A 13354-nucleotide genomic window follows, 5' to 3' on the forward strand; every position below is an offset into this window, starting at 1 on the left:
TATTGTGATATTGAGGAGACTCCAGTTCCAGTTATTTCCAAAGGAGTTCAGTGGGGTTGATTCAGAGTCAGGGCTCTGTGCTGGACACTCCAGTTCTTCCATTCATTTGTGTGCTTCTGATGTTGTGACAGCAGTTTAAGGAAGAACAATATAAGGCTGTGATGGTCAGGTGTCCAACATTCTTTTGGATTTATAATGTATTTTAACATTGTGAAAAATTCAGAATGTATTAAGACTTAGACGATAAACCTGTTAAAAGACATTTCTCTCTGCTTTTTTAGTGAAACTGTAAGAAGTCCCAATGCTCCTGTACCCAGCAGTGTGTCCTTTAAAAGTGACCATTCAAAGGCACAATCTATCCACTTTAAAGATGGAACAATCTCTCAGAAAAGGTATTATCTCTTCCTCTGAATCATTGTACTCTTCTTAATATTTTGGATGTTTTATGAAGTTTTATGCAGTGGATCTTTGTTTTGTAATAGTATAATTTATTCTATCACTTAAAATTATGTGTAAAAGCTTTGTTAGCATTTAGAAATGTCTGCTGATCTCCTTACCACAGCCTTAAGGTTAGGATGTTTAGGGTCAGGGATTGTTGCCCCAACGTTCTGTAAAATCCTATAAAATCCTGTAAAATATCTTGATACAGTTTTGAATCCATTATTCACTAAATGACTGCAAGGTGTCCAGGACCCGAGGCAGCAGTGCAGCTCTAAAACTCTGATGGTTGGCAGTTCTGATGGTTGCATCCTTCACAGTTGGAAGTTTTGGTCTGTTTTACACTTTAATTAGTGGTTCTTAAACAGATTTGTCAGTAACCAGATTTGTGTGTATTTATGTAAAGGGCAAAGCACTTTACTCAGACAACCCTTTTGGAGACTTAGAACACACACTCACTTTTTTCAACTGGTACTGTAATTACTCAGTATGCTTCGATAAAGGTGGAGAAAATCTGTTTGTTAAGTACTTCTCAGACATACTCAAGGATGTCCAGGTTAAGCGTTCTCATACTTGGTTTAACGGCCAAACGTTTGTCATCCCCTGACCATCACATTCATATGTTCTTGTTGAGTGTTTCATTCTAGACTTATTCCCCCTTTGCTGTAAAAAATAAGCTGTGCTCATATGGAAGGTTTTCCACTAGATGTTGGATTGTGGCTGTAGGGATTTGTGTTCATTCATTTGTGTTGCTAATGTGACACGCTCATGTCGGTTTCTTCTGTACAACATCAGAAGGATTCAACCATTTCTATCCACACAGGCTACTCAAGTGCTTGTTCAGTCTCTGCTCATTTCGAGACTGGACTGCTGCAACTCTTTACTGGCAAGTCTTCTTCTGAATGCAATTCGTCCACTGCAAATGATCCAAAATGCAGCTGCATTCTCCCACCCCACTGCTGCATTCCCTCCACTGGCTTCTGGTAGCTGCATGCATCAGATTTAAAATACTGATGCTTGCCTACAAAGCCAAGAATGGACCAGCACCATCTTATCTCAAAGATCTTATTACTTAGATACACTAGCACTGCTCAACTGGTCCCACCATCTCTCAGGGTAAAAGGTAGGCATACATCTAGACTCTTCTCTGTTCTGGCACAGAGGTGGTGGAATGAACTTCCCCAAGATGTCTGTACAGCTGAGTCATTGACTGTCTTCAAATGACAACTGAAGACCTACCTCTTCCTGAAGCATTTAAACTAGCTCTTATTTTTAACTGATTTATGTATTGTTATTTGTTGTACGTAAAAAAAACAACAACTCAATTTTAGGCTAATAGTATCCTAAGACTGTTACCTATTGAACCAGTGTTAGTGTATTCATTGATTGAGACTTTAAAGCACTTTTGTATGTCGCTCTGGATAAGAGCATCTGCCAAATGCCAGAAATGTAAATGTAAATTTAAATGTAAATGCATTTATCTACAGGATCATTAGTGAGATAATACACTGATATTGTGATATTGAGGAGACTCCAGTTCCAGTTATTTCCAAAGGAGTTCAGTGGGGTTGATTCAGAGTCAGGGCTCTGTGCTGGACACTCCAGTTCTTCCATTCATTTGTGTGCTTCTGATGTTGTGACAGCAGTTTAAGGAAGAACAATATAAGGCTGTGATGGTCAGGTGTCCAACATTCTTTTGGATTTATAATGTATTTTAACATTGTGAAAAATTCAGAATGTATTAAGACGATAAACCTGTTAAAAGACATTTCTCTCTGATTTTTTAGTGAAACTCAGAGCAGGCCCAATGCTCCTGTACCCAGCAGTGTGTCTTTTAAGAGTGACCATTCAAAGGCACAATCTATCAACTTTAAAGATGGAACAATCTCTCAGAAAAGGTATTATCTCTTCCTCTGAATCATTGTACTCTTGTTAATATTTTGGAAGTTTTATGCAGTGGATCTGTGTTTTGTAATAATATAATTTATTCTATTACTTAAAATTATGTGTAAAAGCTTTGTTAGCATTTAGAAATGTCTGCTGATCTCCTTACCACAGCCTTAAGTTTAGGAAGTTTATGGTCAGGGACTGTTGCCCCAACATTCTTTAAAATCCTATAAAATCCTGAAGGAAGAACAACATAAGTGATGGTCAAGTGTCCACATAATTTTGGCTGTATAGTGTATTTTAACATTGTGAAAAATTCAGAATGTATTTAGACAGGGGCATAGTTTTCACTGGGGACAGGGGGGGACATGCCCCCCCCCCTTTAAAAAAAATCCCGTTTGTGCCCCCCCCCCCTTTTTTTTTTTTACATTTGTTTGTTTATCAATTTTTCCATCCTTTTAAATTACAGAAGTAAGGATTACATATTGTTCCTTCAAGCCCTGCTGTAATACATTGTTGGATGCATAAACATGATCTACTTTAGGTATTTTGCTGCACAGAAAATTAGCACCAGAAATATAATTTTTTAAAATTTGTTTATTAACTAAGAGTGGTTGTTTATGCATGAAAGGCAATTATTAAAGTAATGATCAACATTTTCATATAATTGCATATTAATTTTGCTGCTGTCTCTCTGCAACTGATATTACAAAACAATGATTCAACACACACAGTTCATAAAAGCTTTTTGCTTTTTCTATTCTAAACCCCTGCGGTTTGGTGGATTTGTCTCTGACAAACATCCTGTGCAACAGGTGATTTATTTTACATTTTACAGTGGTTAGTTTGGAATAAATGTTTGTTTAACACAGGAAATTGAGTTTTACATTATTTAATTTTTGTTTACACACAAAACATTAATGGCGAACATTTTTTGCTTTATAAAAGTATTCTCTCAAGTCTTGATCAGCCCCTCTAAAACAATAGAGAAAGTAAGACTTTTTTATATACATATTTTAGTAGCCTACTATTCTTTTTAGCAGAATTTATCATTATAATCAACTTGGGATTCAAATCAATTCAAATTGATTTCCCAAACCAAAGTTACACTCTTGTATTTAGACTTAGATTATAAACCTGCTAAAAGACATTTCTGTCTGTTTTTTAGTGGAACTCCGAGAAGGCCTAATGCTCCTGTACCCAGCAGTGTGTCCTTTAAGAGTGACCATTCAAAGGCACAATCTATCCACTTTAAAGATGGAACAATCTCTCAGAAGAGGTATTATCTCTTCCTCTGAATCATTGTACTCTTGTTAATATTTTGGAAAGTCCAGTTTTATGCAGTGGATCTGTGTTTTGTAATAATATAATTTATTCTGTTACTTAAAATTATGTGTAAACGCTTTGTTAGCATTTAGAAATGTCTGCTGATCTCCTTACCACAGCCTTAAGTTTAGGACGTTTATGGTCAGGGACTGTTCCCCCAACATTCTGTAAAATCCTATAAAATCCTGTCAAATATCTTGATAGAGTTTTGAATCCATTGTTCACTCAATGGCTGCATGGTGTCCAGGACCCGAGGCAGCAATGCAGCTCTAAAACTCTGATGGTTGGTGCACCATCCTTCACAGCTGGATGTTTTGGCCTGTTTTTACACTAATCAGTGGTTCTTGAACAGATTTGTCAGTAACCAGACTTGCATGTATTTATGTAAAGGGCAAAGCATTTGTACAACCCACTACCTCTCCTTAATGTAGCTTTTGAAACGTTAGAACACACACTCACTTTTTCCAACTGGCACTGTAATTACTCAGTATGCTTCGATACAGACCTGCTAACTTCTATTCTATGTATTTTTATTGATTTCTTTAAATTGAGATTGTCTATAACTGAGAGCCATTAATGCCAAACACCCCAAAAACTTTTATTTCCTGAGGAAGTTACAGTGTAAGAGATTTAGAAGGCATCCTGAAATTTTACTACAAAAAATGCCAGAACAATTTTCTTTCTATGGGATTGTTCTAATTATAAAATTTAGAAACTTATTGAAAGACATTTCTCTCTGCTCTTTAGTGGAACTGAGAAAAGGCCCAATTCTCCTGTACCTAGCTGTGTGTCCTTAAAGAGTGACTGGTCAGAGCCACTATCCATCCACCTTAAAGAAGGCCCATTCTCTTAAAAAAAGTGAATTTTGTCACTTCCTCTTGTTTTTTAATAATCTTCTTAATTGTTAGACTCATTCATCATCATCATCATTTCTTGCAGCAGAGCTGTGGTTGTAATAATTTGAGTGTTTCTACTAATAAAATGTTTAATACCTATGTTAGAATTTAAAAACTTCTACTATTCCCTTTACCACCATGTTTATAGCACTTGGGAGATGACTTCATCCAGAGCAACTTACATATTTTCCATTTATGCATCCAAACAGTTGAGGATTAAGCGCCTTCTTCGAGGACCCAGCAATGGCAGCTTGTTTGGACCTGTTATTTGAACTCAAAACTTTGCGATCAGTAGTCTAACATATTAACCACTGAGCTACCACTTTCAGTACTTGTTTTAAACCTGCTCATTCCCATGTTAGTAAATGAAACACAAGACAATGTTACTTTTTTAATTATTTTTAATCTCCCCTAAATGATTATAAATATATCCCAAGTGTGATAATGTTTTTACTAGATTATGCTCTTTAATACTATATATCTACTTATATATACAGTTGTGCTCAAAAGTTTGAATACCTTGGTAGAATTTGCAAGATGTGAAGACCATTTTTTAAGAAAACATGAGAAAGAAGCCAAAACAAATTTACTTTATTTCTTATAGGACTCAAGTTCATATGTAAGACATAACAGAATGGCACAATATACAAACAAAACATGACAATAAAGAAAATGAGGAAATAATTGCTGTTCAAAAGTTTGCATACCTTTAGTTTTTAATATTGTGTATTGCCCCTTTTAGCATCGATAATGACATGCAGTCTTTTGTAATAATTGTGCATGAGGTCCTCAATTCTTTCTGTTGGTAGAGCTGCCCATTCTTCTTGGCAAAATGCCTCCAATTTCTGTACATTATTTGGTTGTCCTGCACAAAGTGCACGTTTGAGATCTTCCCAAAGTGGCTAAATGATATTGAGATCAGGAGACTGTGATGGCCACTCTAGAACCTTCAATTTTTTTTGCTGTAGCCATTGAAGGGTCAACTTGGCCTTGTACTTTGGATCATTGTCATGTTCGAACATCCAAGAGCATCCCATGTGCAGCTTTTGTGCTGTAGAATGCAAATTGTCTGCCAGTATTTTCTGATAACATGCTGCATTCATCTTGCCATCAATTCTGACTCATTTCCCTGTGCCACTGGAGCTCACACAGCCCCAAAACATTAGGGATTCACCACCATGCTTTATAGTGGGGATCGTTTACTTTAACCATAGGCCTTGTTGAATCCTCTCTAAACATAGCGTATATGGTTGTGACTAAAAAGTTTTGGTCTCATCGCTCCAAATGACTGGGCTCAAGAAGCTGTGAGCCTTGTCTATGTGCTTTCTGCCGTACTGAAAGCTGGACTTTGTGTGGCATAGGTGCAATAACGGCTTTCTCCTGGCAACTGGACCTTGCAGATCATTTGTGTTCAAGTACCTCTTTACTGTGTACCTTGAAACAACACCACCACTTTTTCCAGAACAGCCTGTATTTCTCTCAAAGTAGTTTGTGGGTTTTTCTTTGCATCTTGGACAATTCTTCTGGCAGTAGTGGGTGAAATCTTTCTTGATCTACCTAACCGAGGCTTAGTATCAACAGAACCTCTTATTTTCCACCTCTTTATCAGAGTTTGAATAGTACTGACTGGCATTTTCAAGTGTTCTTATATGTTTTTATACTACTTTATTACGCAGGTCCATTGGCAGTTCTTTTGTCTTCTCCATGGTGCAGTATCTAGCTAGAGTCAGTGCATCACCTCATGAGCTGAGAAACTCACACACTGTTTATGCACAGACACTAGTTACAGTTACAATGAGTCACAGTTGTGGAAACTTCCCTTCACTAGCCATTTAAACCTCTGGGTTTTTATAATGTGGCCAAACATTCAAGGATATGTAATCAGGGAAGTATTTGATCAGGGTTGTTTGGGTAATTTCAATTATCATTAGGTTTTAAAAAGGAGTCAAACAACAATGTGCAAATTAATGACTTCACTTGACCATTATACTTGAATATGAAAAAAATCTTTAGCATTATCTGTCATATTTTCCAAATAAATGGCAATGTTTAACAATTTCTTTAAGGGTATGCAAACATTTGAGCAGAAATGTATACATATATATTTTTCATGAAAACTGAGTGAATTTGAGCTGTAAAATGTGTGGTGCTATAAATGTAAAAATTATATTTTGTTTATCCCTAGAGCCCCAAAACAGAACTCAAAAATCATCCACAGAAATTCAGTGGAGTCCATATTCAAGGTATGTCTATGTTGTGTAAGAGGGTACTTAAATAATACATTAGGCACATTCACGTTTCTTGATTAATTAGTTATTGTACATTTTTGTTAATTTGAAAAATTAGATTAAAGTTGATTATAGTTCTCCAAACGTTTATGAGTAATCAAAAAATCTGTTGTAATCTGTTGACTTCTGACTCAAATTATAAATACCTCTGTTCTGATGCCTACTGACCAATTACAATTCAGAACTTAAGAGCACAGTAGTATTTTTTTTTGTGATTTTATTTTATTATATTTTTTAATTAGGAGCTGCAGCATAAATTCATCACTGTATTGAAGAATGAGCTGAACAGGTTCGAGAAGCTACTTAGTGCTGATAACCCAGCATGCTCTGAGAGGGGGGAGGAAGAGGCAGAGGAAGAGGATCTGCACTGTGTTAGAGAGGGTGTGCTGAAGATCACACTGTACATCCTGAAGAACATGAAGCAGAAAGATCTCGCTCACACCCTGCAGATCAGTAAGAGAGCTTCTGATTATTACAACATTTTATCACTTTAATGGAAACACACTGGACCACTGGTCCATATTATCCTACTGATTATAATCTAATGAATACAGTTTTACAACAAACACATGACTCAGGGAGAATCCTAGTGTTCTGGTTCTTTTATATCTTTCTGATGTATTTATTAGGAATATAATCCAGTTTTTGACCAATATTAAATTTAACATTGAGTATATTGTCCATACATTACAATTTTGACCATGACATTGTTCTGTTTGTTAGAGATGGCCTCTGTGTATCAGCAAAAGCTCAAATCTGGACTTCTAAATAAATATAAAAGAATTAATGAAGGAATCTCACAGCATGGGACATCTACACTTCTGAATCAGATCTACACAGAGCTCTACATCACAGAGAGTTGGAGTGGAGACATCAATAATGAACATGAGGTGAGACAGATTGAGACAGTGTCCAGGAGACCAGCAACAGAGGAGACACCCATCAAATGTAATGAGCTCTTTAAAGACAAGTCCATCAGAAGTGTGCTGACTAAAGGAGTAGCTGGAATTGGAAAAACAGTCTCTGTGCAGAAGTTCATTCTGGACTGGGCTGAAGGAAAAGCAAATCAGGACATCATCTTCCTGTTTCCACTTCCCTTTAGAGAGCTGAATTTGATGAAGCAGGAAAACTTCACTCTGATGAGCCTTATTCATCAGTTTTTCCCCATAATTAAGGACTTGCAAGTAATAGACAGCCATGCCTACAAACTACTTTTCATCTTTGATGGTCTGGATGAGTGTCGACTTCCTCTAAATTTCCAGAACAATGAGAGGTTGAGTGATGTGACAGAGTCAGCCTCAATGGAGGTTCTGCTAACAAACCTCATCAAGGGGAATCTGCTTCCCTCTGCTCTCCTCTGGATAACCACTCGACCAGGAGCAGCCAGTCAGATCCCTCCTGAGTGTGTAGACCAGGTAACAGAGGTACGAGGGTTCAATGATCCTCAGAAAGAGGAGTACTTCAGGAAGAGTCTCAGTGATCAGATCCTGGCCAATAAAATCATCACACACATGAAGTCTTCAAGAAGTCTCTACATCATGTGCCACATCCCAGTCTTCTGCTGGATCTCAGCTACTGTTCTAGAGAGAATGTTGGGTGAAGCAGAGAGTGGAGAGATCCCCAAGACTCTGACTCAAATGTTCACACACTTCCTGATCTTTCAGATCAAACACAAGGAGCAAAAGTACAGTCAGAAATATGACCCTGATCCACAGAAGATCAGAGACAGTATCCTGGCTTTGGGAAAACTGGCTTTCCAACAGCTGGATAAAGGAAACCTGATGTTCTATGAGGAAGACCTGAGAGAGTGTGGCATTGATGTCAGTGAAGTGGCAGTGTACTCAGGAGTGTGTACCCAAATCTTCAGAACAGAGTCTGGACTCCACCTGGGGAAGATGTTCAGCTTTGTACATCTGAGTGTTCAGGAGTTTTTGGCTGCATTATATGCGTTTCTCTGCTTCATTGACAAAAATCAAACAAATGAACAAACCACTGATCTGTCTGGTCTTTTCAACACATCAGAAATGTCTGACTTCCTCAAGGGTGCAGTGGACCAGGCCTTACAGAGTGACAGTGGACACTTGGATCTTTTCCTCCGCTTCCTTCTGGGCCTCTCAGTGGAGTCTAATAAGAAGCTCATTCGAGGTCTACTGACACACACAGGAAGCAGCTCTGACTGCCGAAAGGACATAGTTAAGTACATCAAGTTAAAGTTCGAACAAAATCCATCTCCAGAGAGATCAATCAATCTGTTCTACTGTCTGAACGAGTTAAATGATGATTCACTGGTGAAAGAGATCCAAAGCTACACGAACTCAGGTCGTCTCTCTGAAGCTGAACTCTCACCTGCTCAGTGGTCTGCTCTGGTCTTTGTGTTGCTGACATCAGAGGAGGATCTGGAAGTGTTTGACCTACAGAAGTTTATAAGATCAGATGAATGTTTTAAGAGACTGTTACCAGTCGTCCAGCAAGCTACAACAGTTCTGTAAGTAAAACCTGTTTCTCTGTTAGCTTGTAAGGAATGAGGGGAGTTGTAGACTGGATTTAATAAGGTTTACTTTATTAATCCCAAAGTGGGGTCAAAACAGCCACAGCTCAAGAGCAACAGGGAGGACTAAGACTTAACACAAGAGCAACATAAGACCTGATGTGCACAATAAACTCATCCAAACAATAACACTACAAATTTACAGACTGAGACTGAGATGTGTGTATGAAATATATAATTATAGGTTCTCAGTTTAAAACTGTATGTTAGACATATGTGATGAGCAGTTTCAGTAGTGTGTGTATAAAATATACACACAGTGGTTATAGCTCAAGTTCTTTGTAATACATTGTAATAGCTAGGTATCCAAATCATTAGACATGAACATCATCTCCAATGAGCTTGGCTCATTGTGGAGACGGATAAGAATGACTGGTTTATCTTTCTCTGTACCTTTCTCTGTTACAACAGAGCTGCAGTAGACTATATACTGACTACTCTGGGTAATTAATTTATCCTAAATAAGGGTGTATTGTTGCTGATACTGACTGGTATTTTGAGAATCAGACCAATTCTGTGCTCTTTGACACTTATTTACTCAGAAATAATAGTCTGATACCAATATCTAATGGTGACAGCATGTAATGCATTTCTTACTGCTAATAAACAGATAAACAGGAAATAACAGTGATCTGGACATACTAAAGTGATTAATGCTCAATGCAAAGGACTGAAAACCATGAAATATTAAAAGGATAAAGTACATCATCCTGTGTGTGTGTGTGTGTGTGTGTGTGTATTTAAAAATAACTTCGTTTCTATGCATCAATAAGAGAAAACTAATAATAATAATAATAATAATAATAATAATAATAAGTATTATTATTATTATTATTATTGTTGTTGTTGTTGTTGTTGTTGTTGTTGTTGCTGTTCCTTTGTTGTTAAAATAAAATATAACTTTTAAAAATGAATAAAAAATCTTCAGGCTTCTTTCCACTAGCAGGTTATTACTTCTGATTCTAGAGTGGCAAATTGTAAGCCTTTATTTTTCCACATTTTTCACATTAGCAGTTGGAAGCTATTCTGATCAGATAATTTATTAAACACAATCTTCTTTATAAATAAATTATAAATTAATTCTAAATAACATAGACAATAATAAGACATTTAATCTGTCACAGACTGACTGTGTATATCAGTGCTTTTATATCTTATTTTTTTGTCTGTGTTCATGAAGGGTTTAATGTTTTCTGGGTTCCTCTGACATTTTCTCCTTTCAGTCTCAGTGAGTGTAACCTGACAGAGAGAAGCTGCTGGGCTTTACACACAGTTCTCAGCTCAGAATCCTCCAAGCTGACTGAGGTGGATCTGAGCAGTAATCCTCTGGAGGACTCAGGAGTGAAGCTGCTTTGTGCTGGACTGAAGAGTCCAAACTGTAAACTGGAGAAACTCAGGTCAGTTCATTTTTCCTACTTAGTAAACTTTCTTTTACACGTTTAGAGCCATGGAGGAAGTACATGTGAAATTCAGCAAGACTGGGCTGAAGGAAAAGCAAATCAAGACATCCTCTTCCTGTTTCCACTTCCCTTTAGAGAGCTGAAGTTAGTGAAGGAGGAAAACTTCAGTCTGATGAGCCTTATTCATCAGTTTTTCCCCTATAATTAAAGGACAATTCCACTTTCAGAACAGCAATTTTGAAATCATTTACTCACCACATCGTCATCCAAGATGTTCCTGTCATATTTTGTAATAGGTCACAAGTGATTTATGCAGAACTACAGCGCTAGTGTTTACAAGCGTAGAGAAGAAGAAGACCGCTCCGAAGTTGTTGCGTGTGGAATGACACAAAGTTATATGTCTGTCAGGAACAGCTGGATAGTTCCCTGCCAGGCCCAGAGAGGGTGCTGACAGGTGAAACTTGGAAGCCTGCTTCTTTGTTTGTATTTTGTGCCATGCCTTTCCCATTGGTCTCCTACCCTGTTGTGTCACATGTTCCCAATTAACCAGAATGTGTATCCCTTTAAATATGGATCCTTGTGTACTTGTCTTTGTTGGTCATTGTTTATTGTTTAATGTACTTTGTCCTGGTTAAAGTCATGTCCTAGTTCATGATAAAGGTTTTGTTTATTTCAGTTTAGTTGGTGTTATGTAGTTTACGTGATTAGGTTAGTCTTCCCCATGTCTGTCTGTCTGCATGAATAAAAGCTGTGCTTCATGGAATCCTGTGTGTGGGTCTGTCTCCATGGCGTGCTGGTGCACGCACCACCACCGAGGTCCGGGTTCGAGCCCCGCACAGGGTGGGGGCGTCTTTGTGGGGGCGTCAGGGTGGGGGATGTCTTTGTGTCCGTCTTTTTTGTTTAAAATGCTCCATTGGTGTGTGTACCCTGGATGTGGAAATTGTTTTAAATCTATTGTGCACGTGTACGAGCGTGCCGCAGCCTGTTTCAGTTGCTCTCTGTTCATTTACCTTAATTTACCTATTATTTCTTCATCCTTTGTACAACATTGTACACCTTAGTTTGTAATGGACCCTAAACATTTAAGCAGTTTCCTCCTGGAATTAATAAAGTTCTCGGCTGGGGTCGTTTAGAGCCCTCTGAAGTTGCATTTAAACTTCATTTTGGAAGTTCAAACTCAGAGGCACCGTTGAAGTCCACTATATGGAGAAAAATCCTTAAATGCGGTTTTAAAAAACATCATTTCTTTACGAATGACAGGCACAACTTGGATGATGAAGGGGTGAGTAAATGATTTTTAAATTGTTGTTCTGAAAGTGGAATTACCCTTTAAGGACTTGGAAGTAACAGACAGCCATGCCTACAACTACTTTTAATCTTTGATAGTCTGGATGAGTGAACACTTATTAAATTTCCAGAACACTGGCGGATTTCTGTCTCACTGGAGGTTCTGCTAACAAACCTCATCAAGGGGAATCTGCTTCCCTCTGCTCTCCTCTGGATAACCACTCGACCAGGAGCAGCCAGTCAGTCCCTCCTGAGTATTCTCACCAGGTAACAGAGGTACGAGGGTTCAGTGATCCTCAGAAAGAGGAGTACTTCAGGAAAAGGCTCAGTGATCAGATCCTGGCCAATAAAATCATCACACATATGAAGTCTTTCAGCTACTGTTCTAGAGAGAATGTACAAATTTTGCTTTGTGACATGGTGCATTATTATGTTAGAAGTAACCTTTAAAACTCTCATGAACAAGGTATTTTTGTCTGCAGACCATCTACTTACTGGATGTTTTTTCTTTATTGCATCACTAGTAAACCCTAAAGATGGTGTATATAATTTCAAGGAGATCAGCAGTTACAAAAATACTCAAACACAACAACCATTCCACAGTCAAAATCAATGAACCAGTTTCCTCATTCTGATGTATAAATGGTAATACATGGAGAGGTACAATTAACAGCCTGTGCAGAGAAATATATGTAATGTAGATATATTGCAAGCCAGTATCAATATGAAATACTTTGTTCAAACACAGTGATGTTTATAAAGGCTTTTGTAAAGTTGCATATAAGGACAGTCAGCTTTGTGCTCAGGTCTTCATCAGTGAACATTTGAAGACTTCAGGAGGAATTAGTGTTAGGTCTATAATGAACTCAGAAATTACACTGACCTATTAGTTCCTTAAGAGCTTTTGGTTGCACAAAATCTACTTGACTATAAACTGTTGAAGAGAGGACATTATTTACACTTACATTATTTATTGTCCAGTGTCACCAAAATGATTGAGGTTCTCTTCTGAGCCTGGTTCCTCTCAAGGTTTCTTCCTCAGATCATCTCAAGGTGTTTTTCCTTGCCACCATTGCCTCAAGCTTGCTCATCAGGGATAAATATTAAGTTAACTTTATCATTTTTGTTATCTGTTTCTATATTTCTGTAAAGCTGCTTTGAGACAATGACCATTGTTAAATGCACTATACAGATAAGTTGAATAAAATGAAATTAAATGTTGAACTTAACATTTGCTAAGCATGTGTGAAGTGTTGACCTCTACTGAGGATATTGTGGAGCATT

At 37.6% G+C, this 13354-nt stretch overlaps 1 protein-coding gene across 1 annotated transcript in view; it reads left to right on the plus strand.

The window, feature by feature from the left end:
* LOC131351815 (uncharacterized) overlaps positions 1-13354 on the plus strand; it is a 226357-nt gene that overhangs the window by 6517 nt on the left and 206486 nt on the right. Inside the window, exons 3-9 of the mRNA XM_058387420.1 lie at positions 282-392; positions 2226-2336; positions 3494-3604; positions 6733-6790; positions 7078-7288; positions 7559-9320; positions 10607-10780. Coding sequence (XP_058243403.1) covers positions 282-392; positions 2226-2336; positions 3494-3604; positions 6733-6790; positions 7078-7288; positions 7559-9320; positions 10607-10780 — 2538 coding nt within the window. The remainder of the gene's footprint in view (positions 1-281; positions 393-2225; positions 2337-3493; positions 3605-6732; positions 6791-7077; positions 7289-7558; positions 9321-10606; positions 10781-13354) is intronic.

This window comes from Hemibagrus wyckioides, linkage group LG04 (assembly GCF_019097595.1).
Source record: "Hemibagrus wyckioides isolate EC202008001 linkage group LG04, SWU_Hwy_1.0, whole genome shotgun sequence".
Taxonomy (NCBI): domain Eukaryota; kingdom Metazoa; phylum Chordata; class Actinopteri; order Siluriformes; family Bagridae; genus Hemibagrus; species Hemibagrus wyckioides.